Here is an 18,132-nt window from a genome sequence, read left to right as displayed (position 1 = left end):
ATTAACTGAAAAATATTTGAATCCACTGTGCGTGTGTAACTACAAATAAAAGAGTTATAAACGTGCGCATTCCTCTTGCGTCATTTCATCTTACGGCTTTCCTGGATAGTGTGAGTCTGAGAAACACTCAGGAAGTTTCCTTTTGTTCACTTCCTGCATAATTTCTGTCACATGCTCGAGCTCCCTGTTTTTGTTTACGGCATACGTGTCATCGTAGCCGTAAGAGCTCCCGCAACTTCAAGGGAAGGCAGACTGGTGAGAAATACAGTAAATAATTGGGGGGAAAGAGGACAGCGGGATGTCGCTGCAGACAAAAAACATGAAGCTAGAAAAGCTTGTTCGCTATTGATCTTTAAAACTCAGAAAATATGCCCTGCCCCACTTTGTGCTTAGTATATCTTTAGTGGCAACGCCTGCGATTCCTTGCTCAATTTCCTCATTTTATTGGAAACTCGATTTTCATTTTACATTCTATCCGATAACTTGTCAGTAAGAAGCTAGTATTGTGAGTTTATTTAGAAAGCTTTTGAGCTGTCATTGCTATAGGGCATTTTACTTACTATTGATGCTTACAGAGGTTTTACACTAGAAGTGTCCCGTTACAACTTTTCACTTCCAGTACAATCTCGGTATTGGAGCCTTGATTATTGACCGATGCGGATATTAATCCAATTGGCAACACTAAATTGGCACTAGTGTGTAAATGTGAGTGTGAATGTTGTCTGTCTATCTGTGTTGGCCCTGTGATGAGATGGCGACTTGTCCAGAGTGTACCCTGCCCGATTGTAGCTGAGATAGGGTCCAGCGCCCCCCGCGACCCCGAAGGGAATAAGCGGTAGAAAATGGATGATGGATGGATAATATCAGCACAAATCCTAGCACATACTTTTTTTTTGTAGTATGGAATGTTAGAAAAGGCTTGATCAAGTGAAATTACTTAGAGATTATTAACTGGAATGGATTTACACTGTCTTTAAATTGAAGTGGAGTAGTAATTTGATTTTTTTGACAACACCTTATGGTCACAATAATTAATTTAAGTTATACTCATGGCGCAGTAAATTGAATGATCCAGACAGATTTGTTAGTAGATACTCTTTGCTGCCTTGGAGACTTGGTACATATATCTACTGTATATGTAAGTAATAGGCAACTAAGATTATTTTATTCTTGTTTATTATGACAAATGTTGTATTTTAGACTGCGCTATTGTTTGATTGAGGACACATATTACATATGCTTAGCTACAGTGTTCAGTAGCTGCTAGCTCCTAGTAGCCTACATTACAGTAAAGCCCACCATGTTTACCTTTAAAAAATGATTTATCTAAAATACAAGACCAACTGGAGGACAGTTAACTGTTTAAAAGGCGCTGCAGGACTGCTTGTATCAGACCTTATATCGGAGATTTTAGATGCATGCGATACTTGTTTTTTTGCTGATATCGGACCAATATTAATTTTCATTACCGAATCCGGAAACCCCTATTTTTCACAGATCATTAAGAGTTGTGACATAGTGTTGAGTTAGAAAGCTGAGATAGAATTTGTTACCGTGTTAATATCATTGTGAAAACTTCTCCAAAGTAGACTGCATTGTGCCGGGCGATTATATGATTGTGATCACGATTCATTTGAGTTTGATCACAGTGATCAGCTGAAAATGATCAAACATGGAGGAAATGTCTGTTAGAAGTTACCGCAGTAGTAAGCCGTAGGGAAGTAACGGTGCATGGTATAATCCTGCACGGAACAATCCACCTTTATTGACCGTGATCCTGTGTGTGTTTGTGTACGTTTGCGTGTGAAAGTGTGTCCGTGTGCGCGACCATCCCGTTCCACTGTCGCTTAAGTCAGTCTCGTCACGATGTAATTAATGTTCAATTGCATTGTGCCTCTTCCTCTTACACAGATGGAAGTGTAGCCCAGAAGATCAAATAAATAAATAATGACTAACACTAGCATAGAGTTGAAACACAACATTTAAGAAGAGCAGTGACTTTACTTTCACTAACTGCTGCAGCGCACCAGTAATCATGCCCTGAATGCGGATTTGCAGGCAATGAGAGCGTCTATATGTGACTGTATTGGTCCCCGCTGGGAGAATCAACACATCCAATAATTTAATCAGAAAAGGTATTTTTATATCTGGTCAAACTTTTTGTTGACATGTCTGCAATGATTCCACTCCTCTGGTATAACATGTACTAAAAACTGCAGGCAGACACTTTCTGTTCTTTTTTTTTTGTTTGTAGATAGAAAAACATTTTGTTCTGAAATAATCATCAAACCTGTTTTATGTGTTGCTACACATTAATTTACAGTACCTCAAATTCAAACTGCACTTTAATGGATTTTCATTGATAAGAAGATAATTTGAGGTTTAAAAACTAAACTCCACAATGTCACCACTTGTTTGCCAAAGCACTGGTGAGAAACACTGATGTATAAAAGTAATTTAAGAATGCAAAAATCATTTACAATTTGAAAGTGTTATTTGGTAAATGCTAACTAAAAATAAAAGTCTTATAGTATTCACTACACCATTGATACTTTGTTTACTGCAGAATGTTTGTGATGACAAGCAAAAAAAAATAATTTGAGAGGAAAAAAATGTTTCTCTTTAGCCCCACAAAACTTACCGAAACAGATGCCAAACCGTGGCTCTAAAACCAGGTACGGACCATAGCGTGGGTTACCTGTACTGTTGCACCTCTAGTAAGTACAGTTATAAATACCTCGGAGGTCTGCACTAGACTTATAAATTCTCAAAATAACTTTTCAGTATCTGAGCCCTAGAATGGATTACACACATTACTAAATCAAAGCAACAAAAACAACCCAAAAAAGTGCTGTTAAATATTTACACTTCCCCCGTGCATTTCCTCTCCCTGTCCTATTTTGACTGTGGCCCTTGAACTCCAGTGACCCGCTGCATTGTTAGCGATGCTGGTAGACAATGCTCTGGTGCCTCTCCAAGGTGGAACTCTTTATCACAGCCCAAGTGGCAGAAAAGACAAATACAAGTGACAACCAAAATCAAACAGAAACTGACTTGTTTAAGTCCACGCTGGGGGCTGGCAGGCTCTTATTTGTAGCTGCAGAGCTTGTGTTTCGCATTTTCACTCCTCTGGACAGTCTTGTCTTTTTTTCTGCTTCTCTTGAGCGATGACGGTATAGGGGGCCCATTACAGACCACAATCAGAGAGTGCTAAATTCTTCATCCAATGTCTTGAACTTTAGATTTCTCAATGTGTGATATACACAGTATGTCTTGGAGAGAGGCACATTAAGAAATAAACACTTCTTACTCTTTGTGGATCAAATCCAGTTCAGGGTTATGAGGTGCGCCACAAGGTCATAAACCGTACCGTTGTTTGTGCATGGTCTTTACTTTTGTTTCCTTTAAATACTCTTCTTGAGTCCAACAAGGAAATCTTAACATAGCTTAGCACAGATAAGTACCAATTTCCTGTAAATTAAGTACTTTTGGAGTCTGACTTGCATCATTTTCTCCTGTTCCCATCAGTTTTGTTTGAGTTCCTAAGACCCCTGTTTGATTTCCTTAAAGTATTTCTCATCCTAATGAAGTTCTCTTGAAACATCACTTTTTGACCCGAACTAAGCGAAATTATAGTCGGGTTTTTTTGGCTCTTTGTGATAGAAACACTGCAGTAACCATGTGATACTAAGCCATGATTTAGTGAACTTGGTTTTAATGTTTACATGATCCAAAGTATTCATACCCTGGCCACATTTTCATGTAAAGTGACTTTTTATTCGTTGAATGTCATTGCACCATTCCAAAGGATCCTGACAATATCTTGCATAAACTAGAGCATTCTAACAAACTAAGTTTAGAACATTGGATGTGCCTGTATTGATATGATAAAAAAAAAAAAATAATAATAATAATACCAGCATGAGGTGTTGATGTTTGACCGCAATCCATTTTGTAACCATGGTCGAATTGTAAAAGTTTTCAAAACAGTTCAAACTTCAAAACTTTATTTTGGTTGAACTCTAAATTGTATGACATTGAGGCCGGTTAAACTTCAAAGGACAGTACCACTGTATTTTTTTCACAGAGTCTTACAATCTCTTACAATTTTCTTGCACGATATCATTTACAGCTAAAAGAAAGAGTTTGAGAATTTACTTCAAAGCTTAATTTGTATGGTTAGTGTGTAATTTAAAAAATATTAATATTACCAGATTTCCAAGGTAGACATAGAAGCAGTTAAATGGGGTGATGACCATTATAGAAAAAATACTTTGTTGGCAGAGATGTTGCTATTATTTGTCAATGTCTATAGTTCTGGAACGTGTATATATACCGTATTTTTTGGACTATAAGTCGCACCGGAGTATAAGTCGCACCTGCCGAAAATGCATAATAAAAAAGGAAAAAAACATATATAAGTCGCACTGGAGCCCGGCCAAACTATGAAAAAAACTGCGACTTATAGTCCGAAAAATACGGTAAGTATTCCTTGATTTAAAAGCAGTAAAATAGAAAGGATTGCTTCTGTGTCTTGCCATTAAATAAAATAAAATAAAATAAAAAATAATATATATATATATATATATATATATATATAAATATATATATATATATATATATATATATATATATATATATAAATATATATATATATATATATATATATATATATATATATATATATACACACATACATACATACATATATATATATATACTTTTTTTTTATTGCAACATGCTGTGGCTGACTTATTGTGATCTAGTTCAAGGTTGCAAAAAATAAGTAACAAATAAATTGAGGACTGGTGTGCTTTAACAAATGTGTCAGGGCAGGGATTATATAAGGATATTGAAAGCATATGCCCGCGTTTACTATGGAACACAGTGAAGAGAGTGGTTTTGTCAGATATGTTCTTTTATTTTGACTGGCGCTGACATTTAACAGGACAAAAGTGTCTTTATGTTAGAGGAAATGTGCCCCTCAGTGTTCATCACATAAATAAATTGTAATTAACTTTGTGTCAGAACATCAAGCATGTGACATACATGAATAATCAAATCAGATAACAAAATACCTCATCAGTATCATAAATCCTTTATTTATCCCCAGGGGGAAATTCATGAAAGGTGAGAAAAGGTGAACGGGGGGTGGGGCGTGATGAACAAAAAAAAAGTCAAACTCAGACTGGACTCTTGGGGAAGGGGTTCCAGGCTGAGGCCAATAAAAACACTCGATAGCCTTAAGCACACATAAACAGTTTATTAAAGTCTACATAAGTGTTTTCCTCGGGTTCCGTGATGTGTGTTGAGTTAGCGATTGTAAGGTTCTACTTAAGGTTTATAAATGTCTTCATGCATAGTCTTGTGGCTTCTTATCTTTCAGATGTACTTTTAGCCTACAAACTCTCGCGAACCCTGAGATCCTCCGGTACTGGTTTCCTTGTCAGAACACACGCTAACCGGATGGCATATTTTTCAATAGAGTCATCCCTCACCACATTGAGCTTAAAATATTGTGGCTTCACGGATTCACATAGATTTTCATTCACGAATGACAGAGCTTCTCACCCTATTTCTAAGCCACCCTACGGAGGAAACTCATTTCGGCCGCTTGTACCCGTGATCTTGTCCTTTCGGTCATAACCCAAAGCTCATGACCATAGGTGAGGATAGGGTCCGCCTGTCAATCTCACGAGCCATTCTTTCCTCATTCGTGAACAAGACCCCGAGGTACTTGAACTCCTCCACTTGGGGCAGGATCTCCTTCCCATGCTGTATTGGGAGAAATGAGTGTAAATGTGACTTTACAGTGTTATTTTTAGTTTATTATGTTTATTATTTCCCCTGTGTCATGTCTAGAGAGCTCAAATTATGTATTAAAAAACATATTTAGAAGGTCATAAATAGTTTTTTTAATGTTAAGAATATAAAAATATTTGATATTTCTTAATAATAATCCTACTTTGCTGAAATTAATTTACCACGGTCAGACCTGGATCCAATTGACTGCAAAAAAAGAGGGACAACTGTGTTTAGCCTTCGTATAACAGCTTGCTGTAGGACCTCAGGAAACGTTAATGTTTTTAAAGCAGGCTTAGGCTGACCATTTTGTTTTTGCGTCAGCAATTATGCTAAGATTTAATCGGCCATGGCCGCGAGGGATGCCCTGTGTCAGTGCACTGGTGGCTGTTGTCTGGTGACCTCCTGGTGTAAAGGGCTCCTTTGATAGTGTTTCCTCAGCAGGTTCTTCTGTGCTCAGCCAGACATAAATATGTGTGTGCATGTGATGATGGGGTGGGGGGGTGTTATTTGCGAATTGTGTTTAATTCAGTTAAACAATTTTGTTGCATGTCTGATATATGAAAAGCACTTCATAAATAAAAGTTTGATTGATTGATGTTTAACTGGCTTGCGGTACAGGATGTTCATGGATCTCTGTAAGCTGTGACCTGCTTGTGTCTTGCCAGGCTCTCACTCACTCTCCCCTGTTGTCTAACTCACAGGACTGTTCCAGCTCAGAGGAGTACACCGTGGCTGCTGCCCTGCTTCCGCTGTCAACTGCTTTTTACAGAGTAAGGATGTTCATTAAACACAGATGTATGTGTTCCATGTAAGGACTCTGTACGCATTGGCTGTCAAATGAGAGTACAAAGTGAGAGTGTGGCATGTTTGATGCTAAAAACCTCTTCCGCCCCTTATATGCAATATTGTTTGGGCCTTTCGGACAAATTGTTCCCTTCCCTTCAGTTACTTAGATAATACATAACACTAATGTAATAATTCAGGGACATTAGTAGTGTTTTTGGTAGACATCCACTTTAACATCCAACATTTCCGGGAACTTTTTATTACCCAGATAAAATAATTATTTGTAATAAATGTGGTTTGGTTTTCTACCACATCTCAAAGGTCATGGTATTCAAATCTACCGGATGAAATGTAGGAGAGTGGTACATTATTACAATGTTGCACTGTAAATGATACTAGGTTAGCATTTTTTCCTTTTTTTACTAAAGTGCAAGTATGTTAAGTACAAAGCAAGTGTGATACATAAACAGTTTTAGACGTGTGTAATGTAGATGGAAACTGGCCAAGCATTTTCCAAAATCTCAGGTAAAGGATAGGTTCGGTTCCAGGCCAGTACCCCATCTCCTAACCACTGGAAATCTCCCGTGCCAGTCCCAAACCAGATTAAGTGGGAGTTTACAGCAAGAAGACCTTCATGCATAAAAATAAAAAAATATTTTGTATATATATGCTGGAGACTGATTGCAGTGCAAATACTGTAGCTCAACATTTTAATTAGAAGTGTCATTAATGCATTATTTTGTGATACTGACCTGGAAGTATTCTTCATCAAATATGTAGTGGCTGTGTTTTAAAAAGGAACTGCTCTTTTTTTTTTGGAATTTTGCCTTTCGTTCACAATCTTTATGAGAGACAAGAAGACAAAAGGTTTTTTGTTTTGTTTTTGCATTCTAACATGTACAAATCGCCTTGTTCGAGATGGATAGCAATGCAGCTAATGGGAGTAATCCAAATTGTCAAATTGTTATCATGATACGGTTTTAGCCGTAAACTAGCTTCCTGTGTCAGCAGCTGAATGGCTGTTGAGTTTGTAATGCACAATACAATGCGATAGGACACCAATCTGCAATGACTGAAAAACAAGAACAGTCATATTACAGTATTAGCCCACATTTTATGTTTTGTTTGTACACAGCTAGCTCAACAACGTATGTACATCCATCCATTTTCTTCCGTTTATCCGAGGTCGGGTCGCAAGGGCAGCATTCTAAGCAGAGAAGCCCAGACATCCCTCTCCCCAGCCACTTCGTTCAGCTCCTCGGGGGATCCCGAGGCGTTTCCAGACCAGCCGGGAAACATAGTCTTCCCAACATGTCCTGGGTCTTCCTCTGGCCTCCTACCAGTCGGACGTGCCTTAAACAACGCCCAAGGGAGGCATCCTGGTGGCATTCTGTCCAGATGCCCGAACCACCTCAGCAGCGGCTTTACTTTGAGCTCCTCCTGGATGACAGAGCTTCTCACCCTATCTCTAAGGGAGAGCCCCGCCACCCGACGGAGGAAACTCATTTCGGCCACTTGTCCCCGTGATCTTGTCCTTTCGGTCATAACCCAAAGCTCATGACCATAGGTAAGGATGGGAACGTGGATCGACCGGTAAATTGAGAGCTTTGCCTTCCAGCTCAGCACCTTTTTTACCACAATGGATCGATACAATGTCCGCATTACTGAAGAGAGCTCACAATCCACTCTTTCCTCACTCGTGAACAAGACTCTGAGGTACTTGAACTCCTCCACTTGGGGCAAGATCTCTTCAGAGACCTATTCCCGCAGCCACCAAATCGTGACTGGCCTAGAAATGTAGTTCATAAAAGTTATGAACAGAATCGGTGACAAAGGGCAGCCCTGGTGGAGTCCAACCCTCACTGAAACGGGTCTGACTTACTGCTGACAATGCGGACCAAGCTCTTCCTTGTGGTCTAAATAATATGTAATAGTAGGTTTTTGGTCAAAATGTTGCATAGTTTGCTTTACAGATCATCTTCAAGTCGCTTTCTAACAGTCTTTTCAGGATACACCGTTTTGTAGGCGGTCTTATTTACGTTGCTCCACTTCGACAGCGTCTTCTCCCTGTAATCTTTGTTGGACCGCAAGTTTTTAGCGCTTCCATAGCAAGTCTACTGAAAGATATAAGATAGAAATGTATGCTTCTTTATATAAAAAATGGCAACAGCTGAAGATGAATGCCTCACAACAAGAGGATAGAGAAAAAGAAGGAGCTTATCGACTACAGCATTGACACGGAAAACAATGGCGGAAGCGTGCACATTTTTGGGACTTTAGCAGATCCCAAATGCACATCAGCAGATACCAATAGGTAGGGATGATGTTCGTTAAGAAATTATCGATGTCGAAGCCATTCTCGAATCCTTTTACCGAACCGATTCCTTATCGAATCTCTTATAGAATCCAGATAGGTTGTTGTGTGTCACCCTGTGTGTGCACTGAGTTCCAAAAGCCGTAGTAGATGTTATGTGACTGGGCCGGCACGCTCTTTATATGGAGGAAAAGCGGACGTGACTGAGGCTAGAATACGAGGTGAGAGAGGACGCAAAAGGCACGCCCCCAGTGAGCATATAGTGCTGCTATGTGCGTTGTAAATAAAAAAATTGCAGACAAACACATCACCAAAATCGATGAGGTGCCGGTCACTTTCGACATCCCGGTGAAGCACACTGTGGAGAAGAAGGGGACCAGCACGGTAGCGAATCGATTCGCACAACGGGGCAAGAAAAGTCGGCTTTTACTGTTGTGCTAGCTTGCTATGTTAATGGACAGAAACTGCCAGCTGTGGTGATTTTCAAGGGGAAGACGCTGCCAAAAGAAAAGTTTCCACCTGGAGTCATCATTAAGGCATGACGATGGAACTCCAACCGCTGGACATGGGTGTAAACAGGACGTTCAAAGTGAAGTTGTGAGCGTCATGGGAACGATGGATGACAGACGAACACAGCTTCACGAAAAGTGGGAGGCAGCGTCGGGCGAGTTACGCCACAATTTGTGAATGGATCGTGGATGCTTGAGTAAACGTGTCTGCTTGCACTGTTGTTCGAGCTTTCGCAAAAGCCGGTATCTTTTCTGAGGAGCCCCACGGCAACGAGACTGACTTTGAAAATGACAAGAGGGAATCTGCCATGTTTGATTGAGAACTTGCCCAGCTGTTCATTTCAGTCACAGAAGATGAGGACTTTGATGGATTTGTGAATGAGGATTGATAAAAAAATGATGTGAGTACATTGATAAATACTTCAATAAAGTACAACCGAACTCAGCTTTGCTCCTGCTGCCTTTTTAAAACAGTGTCCATGCATGCTAGCGTATGTTTTAAGCTAGCGTAAGTTTAACCATGCCTGCGCCCAAAAATACGCTGCGCCTTATTTCTACGTTAAATACAGAAATAGCACCCGTAACTGACACGGCGCCTTTTAATACGGTGCGCCCTATGGTCGCGAAAATACGGTATAGTGGCTTCGATAACTGGAACCGGTTCTCAAAAAGGGATTCGAATCCATGTAATCGGTTCTTTTCTTATCGAAGCATCAGGAGAACCGGTTTTCGGACATCATCCCTACCAATAGGTAAACAAAAGTTACTTTTGCATATTATTGTGAAACAAAACACCAGATAATGTCTCCTAATAGTTCCCATGTTGGGTCCTTGTACACACACCATAATTGATATTCGTACGCTCTGCGTTCCATCAAGCGGTGCGGCTTCATAGCTTACCAAAGTCATACTAAAAAATCCATCCATTTTCTTCCGCTTATCCGAGCCACCAAACCAGATCCCCTCAACGCCCTGACTGCGTCTACAAATTCTGCCCATAAAAGTTATGAACAGAATTGGTGACAAAGGGCAGCCTTGGCGGAGTCCAACCCTCACTGGAAACGGGTCCGACTTACTGCCGGCAATGCGGACCAAGCTCTGACACTGATCATACAGGGAGCGGACCGCCACAATCAGACAGTCCGATACCCCATGCTGTCTGAGCACTCCCCACAGGACTTCCCGAGGGACACGGTCGAATGCCTTCTCCATGTCCACAAAGCACATGTAGACTGGTTGGGCAATCTCCCATGCACCCTCAAGGACTAAAAAATGTAAACAGTGTTGTTTAAATGCTGTGTGCATGTTCTATATTCTCAATGAAACCTCAAAGTTTTGGTTTTGCTGGCTTTCGGGTACATGCAAGCGTCATTTATTGAACAGGTGTCAACTTGCAGTCCACACGTACAGTATCTCTTTTGTGTGACTGCCATCTACTGGTCACACTTATCATTACACCATGTACCAAATAAAATTGCTTTGAAGTCGGTAAGCACAACCAGAATTAACACATACAATACGCATACTAGGTTACAAGGCACACTGTCAATTTTTGAGAAAATGAAAGGATGTTAAGTGCGCCTTATAGTCCGAAAAATACGGTACCTTTGTGTGTGCGTGTATGTGTGTATATATGTCTTTATATATATATATGTGTGTGTATATATACAGTCGTAGTCAAAAGTTTACATACACTTGTAAAGAACATAATGTCCTGGCTGAACAACTCCGTTCTTCCGACATAACATCAGTTTAAATTTTTGACCGCAACTTTCCCTTTTCTCCGTCCGTTACCAATCCCATCGGGATCCCTGGCAGGGTTTTATATTAATTATATTATAATTGTATTCATATATATATATATATATATATATATATATATATATATATATATATATATACACATACGGGGGCGGTACCTCTGGATTGGCAGACCTGGGTGGTGGTTCCTCTCTTTAAGAAGGGGAACCGGAGGCTGTGTTCCAACTATCGTGGGATCACACTCCTCAGCCTTCCCGGTAAGGTCTATTCAGGTGTACTGAAGAGGAGGCTACGCCGGATAGTCGAACCTCTGATTCAGGAGGAACAGTGTGGTTTTCGTCCTGGTCGTGGAACTGTGGACCAGCTCTATACTCTCGGCAGGGTCCTTGAGGGTGCATGGGAGTTTGCCCAACCAGTCTACATGTGGTTTGTGGACATGGAGAAGGCATTCGACCGTGTCCCTCAGGAAGTCCTGTGGGGAGTGCTCAGAGAGTATGGGGTATCGAACTGTCTGATTGTGGCGGTCCGCTAAGTGTATGATCAGTCAGTGTCAGAGCTTGGTCGGCATTGCCGGTAGTAAGTCGATTTGTCACCGATTCTGTTCATAACTTTTATAGACAGAATTTCTAGGCGCAGTCAAGGCGTTGAGGGGATCTGGTTTGGTGGCTGCAGGATTAGGTCTCTGCTTTTTGCAGATGATGTGGTCCTGATGGCTTCATCTGGCCAGGATCTTCAGCTCTCACTGGATCGGTTCGCAGCCAAGTGTGAAGCGACTGGGATGAGAATCAGCACCAAGTCCATGGTTCTCGCCCGGAAAAGGGTGGAGTGCCATCTCCGGGTTGGGGAGGAGAACCTGCCCCAAGTGGAGGAGTTCAAGTACCTCGGAGTCTTGTTCATGAGTGAGGGAAGAGTGGATCGTGAGATCGACAGGCGGATCAGTGCGGCGTCTTCAGTAATGCGGACGCTGTATCAATCCGTTGTGGTGAAGAAGGAGCTGAGCCGGAAGGCAAAGCTCTCAATTTACCGGTCGATCTACGTTCCCATCCTCACCTATGGCCATGAGCTTTGGGTTATGACCGAAAGGACAAGATCACAGGTACAAGCGGCCAAAATGAGTTTCCTCCGCGGGGCTCTCCCTTAGAGATAGGGTGAGAAGCTCTGCCATCCGGGGGGAGCTCAAAGTAAAGCCGCTGCTCCTCCACATCGAGAGGAGCCAGATGAGGTGGTTCGGGCATCTGGTCAGGATGCCACCTGAACGCCTCCCTAGGGAGGTGTTTAGGGCACGTCCGACTGGTAGGAGGCCACGGGGAAGACCCAGGACACGTTGGATAGACTATGTCTCCCGGCTGGCCTGGGAACGCCTCGGGATCACCCGGGAAGAGCTGGACGAAGTGGCTGGGAAGAGGAAAGTCTGGACTTCCCTGCTTAGGCTGCTGCCCCCGCGACCCGACCTCGGATAAGCGGAAGAAGATGGATGGATGGATGGATATATATATACAGTATGTATATATATGTATACGATCATATATATGTATAAAATTATATATATATCTATGTATGTATATAATTTTATATATATATATATATATATATATATATATATATATATATATATATATATATATATATATGTATATATATATATATATATATGTGTATGTATGTAGGGCAGCACGGTGGTACAGGGGTTAGTGCATGTGCCTCACAATACGAAGGTCCTGAGTTCACTCCCGGGCTCGGGATCTTTCTGTGTGGAGTTTGCATGTTCTCCCCGTGACTGCCTGGGTTCCTTCTGGGTAGTCCGGCTTCCTCCCACCTCCAAAGACATGCACCTGGGGATAGGTTGATTGGCAACACTAAATTGGCCCTAGTGTGTGAATGTGAGTGTGAATTTTGTCTGTCTATCTGTGTTGGCCCTGCGATCAGGTGGCGACTTGTCCAGGGTGTACCCCGCCTTCCGCCCGAATGCAGTTGAGATAGGCTCCAGCACCCTCCGCGACCCCGAAAGGGACAAGCGGTAGGAAATGGATGGATGGATGGATGCATATACAGTCGTGGTCAAAAGAACATAATGTCATGGCTGTCTTGAGTTTCCAAAAATTTCTACAACTCTTATTTTTTTGTGATAGTGATTGGAGCACATACTGTACTTGCTTGTCACAAAATAAATTCATGAAGTTTGGTTATTTTATGAATTTATTATAGATCTACTGAAAATGTGACCAAATATGCTGGGTCAAAAGTATACATACAGCAATGTTAATATTTGGTTACATGTCCGTTGGCAAGTTTCACTACAATAATGTGCTTTTGGTAGCCATCCACAAGCTTCTGGCAAGCTTCTGGTTGAATTTTTGACCACTCCTCTTGACAAAATTGGTGCAGTTCAGCTAAAATTGTTGGTTTCTGAAACAAAGGCTTCCTTCTTGCATGGTAGCCTCTCAGTCCATGGCGATGCAAAACACGCTTGAGTGTGGACACTGACACCTGTGTTCCAGCAGCTTCCAATTCATTGCAGACCTGCTTTTTGGTGGTTCTCGGTTGACTCTTGATCATCCTGACCAATTTTCTCTCAGCAGCAGGTGATAGCTTGCATTTTCTTCCTGATCGCGGCAGTGACAAAACTGTGCATTGCATTCGGTTACTTACGAACAATTTTCTGCACCGTTGCTCTTGGGACCTTAAGCTGCTTTGAAATGGCTCCATGTGACTTTCCTAACTTGTTCAAGTCAATTATTCGTTTTTTCAGATCTGTGCTGAGTTCCTTTGACTTTCCCATTGTGTTGTGGCGTTTAAATGGGCTTAGAGAAGTCAACAGGTGTCATCAATCATAATCACTCACATGAAGTTAGAGGCCATGCCATGAAGCTAATTTGATTTGATTGTTGTTTTCTACATCACCAAAATGGATCATGTATGTTGCTGTATGTATACTTTTGACCCAGCAGATTTAGTCACATTTTCAGTAGACTCATAATAAATTCATAAAAGAACCAAACTTCATGAATGTTTTTTGTGACAAACAAGTATGTGCTCCAATCACTCTATATCACAAAAAAATAGGAGTTGTAGAAATTATTGGAAACTCAAGACAGCCATGACATTATGTTCTTTACAAGTGTATGTAAACTTTTGACCACGACTGTATATATACACGTTAGGTCAGGAAAAAGGAACTGACCCTCTTGCCACACCTTGGACCAGCGACCAGCAGGGAAACTTGTGAAACAGGCTTGTAGGGATGAAATAGCTTCCATGTTTTTTCCTGACCTAACGTATATTCCGCTTTACCCTGGTATTGAGCACTGTATAACGGATAAACCACAGTAACCTCGACTATATGTGTGTGTGTGTATATATATATATATATATATGTATGTGCGTGTGTGTGCTATAATCTTCAAGGTGCTTTTGTTGACCAGAGAGGAGATTCTGTAGAGAAATATTGTTCGTTGGTTGACCTTTCTGATTACCTTGGTTGCCATTTTATCACAGGAAAGATTAGCCTCTAGAATGGAACCTAGGTAGGTGACCTCATCTTTCCTCGTGATAACAATGTCACCCACTTTTATAGTGAAGTCACTGACTTTTTTGAGATTGATTTGGGACCCAAATAGGATGGATTCGGTTTCACCTAAGTGTATGGATACCGGTAATTTATTGTCAGCGAGCCAGGTGCAAATACTAAGGAGTTCAGCACTGAGGATTTTTTCCACCTGTGACTTGTCCTTGCCGGATACCAGCAGGGCCGAGTCATCCGCAAACAGGAATAATTCACAGTCGCATGCTGATGACATGTCATTTACGTGTATTAGGAACAGTAAAGGCCCTAATATACTGCCTTGGGGGACTCCACAGCTTACTGAGAGGGGGGGGCGGACATGTTGCCGTTCACCTCTACCTCCTTGTTTCCTCCCCTACAAGTAAGATTTCATCCAGCTCGATGAGGTTTTATCAAATCCGATTGCTCTGAGCTTATCCAACAGTATAGCGTGGTTAACGGTGTCAAAGGCCTTCTGAAGGTCCAGCATTACAATGCCGCAGTATTTTCCCGCGTCCACCTCGTGTTTGATGTGGTCGGTCAGATAGAGAAGGCATGTGTCAGTGGAGTGGTTAGTTCTGAAGCCGGATTGGAATTTGTACATGAGTTTATTAGTAGCAAGGTATCTATCGACCTGTTCATAAACTATTTTTTCCATTACTTTTTAAATGAAACTGAGAATAGAAACAGGTCGGTAGTTACCAGGTTGTAATTTGCTACCTTTTTTAAAAAGGGGGGTTACTCTTGCTATCTTGAAATCCTTGGGTACGTGGCCTTGTTTAATTGAGAGGTTAATTATGTGTATCATGATAGGAGCAATGGTGGTGGCAGAGTCCCTGAGGAATCTGGAGGGAATATTGTCAAGGCCGGTGGCCTTGTTTAGGTGGGGCGCGCTCAATTTATTAAGCACCTTGTCAGCTGAGACCATTTCTAACTTGAAATTGTTGTTGATTACTCCTAGCTTTCTGTAGAAGGCTTTAATGTGTTCCACACCAAAACGACAAGAGTGGTGGGACAGCTTGTCAACCAGAGTTGTGGCTATGCTGGTGAAAAAGGTGTTGAGTCTGCTTGCTACCTCCATTTTGTCTGTAATGAGGGAGTCACCCTCCTTGATGTTGATGTTGGTGAGTGTGGTTTTAAGTTTCTGGCTGCAACCAGGAAGCTGGTTGTTAAGAATTTTCCAGAGCTCACATGGCTTATTTGTGTTTTCCTCTATTTTGTCGTTTATATAAATATATGTGTGTGTGTGTGTGTGTGTGTGTGTGTGTGTGTGTGTGTGTGTGTGTGTGTGTGTGTGTGTGTACATATATATATATATATATATATATATATATATATATATATATATATATATATATATATATATATATATATATATATATATATATATATATATATATATATATACACACACACACACATATAATCCCCTAAGATATTTGCAAATTTGAGTAAATATACGTACTGGTCTGGAAATTCTGACTTAAATGAACACGTTATAATTGACCTATAGATATACATAAAGTAATAATTTATTGGTGATAGCCAATGACTGTTGTGTATTTATATTGTACTCTGGCATAATCTGTTCCTATTGTAGAGTTATTGTTGACTTCCATTGCATCGAGTCTGTATGAGTTGTGTCTTTAATTCCTTGTAGTCGAGATTGTCATCTTCAGTATTTGTCCCGTTCCTTGATGTCAAGTACTTTAGCTTCCTGCGGCTCTCTGTTTAATTTGACGGAGATTTTACAGCTCCTGAGTTTTCCCCTACTTTCTCAACTTGCGTGCCTTTTCGGCTGTCAGTTTTGTCTTTTGTCAGATGCGCAATGAAATAGGATCAAAGTGAGATTTATTCACTTTTACTAAAAAAGAAAGCAAAATTGTTTTGTAATTAAAAAAAAAAAAGTTTTACCTTACTTTAAAATTTGTTAAGATTGTGTTTAATATTGAGTGGTAAAGCGATGCCTGTCAATGTCAAAGTGTAAACTGACTTGGGGCTTTGTTTGCCAAATTCACAAGCTCACTACAATATGTACCCACTGTTTGTTGCTATAGGGACAGACACAACTGTCCAAATTGGCATTGTGGCAGTACCAGTGTTTCACCCTGATAAGTTGGACGAGAACTTGGGTTGTACTTGGGCATCACATGACTTAGTGTTCACATGCTGCAGGCTGATGTAACACTCTTAAACGAAGAGAAAAAAGTAAATCGAAAGTACAGTAAATCATGTCATAGCTCCCTGCTGCTTTATAAGACTTCTGAGCATGTGCGGTTTTATATGAATATCTATTATTGAACATTAGCCACAGTGGAGTTATTTCTTGCTGTTTAAGTCTATAAAATACAAATGATTTCTTGTCGAGCAATGAAGGCTTATAAAAAAGTCAATATAACAGTATATAGCAATGTATTTCTTACATGTTTTGTTTGGAACAAGCAGCATGCTGTGTGAGTTTTTCTACCAGCGGGTAAAAAGTTAAAGTGAGGTCAGGTTGGAATTTGCCAAAAAGATTCTGTAATCACTGGTGCAGTGGTATAAAGGTCATTCAGTGAAACCACAACAAAAACAAATATTTGTAATGGGGCATTAATCTAATCAACATCATCTGATAATCATAAATCCCTCTAAACATTTGGCATGTTTCTTGGCACACTCGTGGTCGACTTACGCACCCACCAAATGTAGAAGCAATGTGTAAAAATATACTTTGTTCCATTGCTTTAGTACTTTGATGTCTGCAGGCTCTTTTTAAGGTCCATACACAGCATTTTTAATCGGATTATGATATGAACTTTGATCATTGTAACTTCTTGATTATTTTGTTTCTCAGACATTGTGTTGCATTTTGTGTGGTTTTGAAAATAATTGTCCTGTTGCATGACCCAATTATTCCAAGCTTTAGATGCTGGAGAAATGTCATTTGAATACTTCGGTATGCCCAAGGTTGACTTAAAGATGTCTAGGTATTGTTACTGCAAAATATGCCCAGATTTCTTTTAGTTTGCCAAATACAATGATGGGCATTATAGCTAAACAAATCCATGTTGGTCTTGTCAGTTAGCATCTTAGATGAATTCAAGGATTGAAGGAACTTTGTCATACCAGCACACATGAGACGCATTAGATGGAACGAAATTTAGTACCCGATGTCCCAGATTTAGCCCAGTGATTACTACAAGAATGATGGTATGTACATAAACATTTTATAGAATATGATATAGATAAGGTTATAAATTGCATAGGCATAAATTATAAATCAAATATAATGTATAGCAAAATAGAATAGATTGTGATCAATGACCAAACCAAACCAAATAAAAGCCCAGTTCAGCACAATTGGGACATGTGTGCAAGTTAAGTGTTCTTCCTGCAGGGATGGGGATTCCTTTTATTTCTTACATATATATGAC

The 18,132-nt window shown here is 40.5% G+C and overlaps 1 protein-coding gene across 4 annotated transcripts in view; it reads left to right on the top strand.

Moving 5' to 3' along the window:
* The window catches only part of sbf2 (SET binding factor 2), a 245,236-nt gene that overhangs the window by 183,600 nt on the left and 43,504 nt on the right, over nt 1-18,132 (top strand). For all 4 annotated transcript variants that reach the window (XM_061963987.1, XM_061963988.1, XM_061963986.1 and 1 more), the window contains exon 17: nt 6,507-6,575. In XM_061963987.1, the coding sequence (XP_061819971.1) occupies nt 6,507-6,575 (69 nt within the window). The remainder of the gene's footprint in view (nt 1-6,506; nt 6,576-18,132) is intronic.

The sequence above is a fragment of the Nerophis lumbriciformis genome, linkage group LG06 (assembly GCF_033978685.3).
Source record: "Nerophis lumbriciformis linkage group LG06, RoL_Nlum_v2.1, whole genome shotgun sequence".
NCBI classification, from domain to species: Eukaryota; Metazoa; Chordata; class Actinopteri; order Syngnathiformes; family Syngnathidae; genus Nerophis; species Nerophis lumbriciformis.
This window is presented reverse-complemented; position numbering and strand designations above follow the sequence as displayed.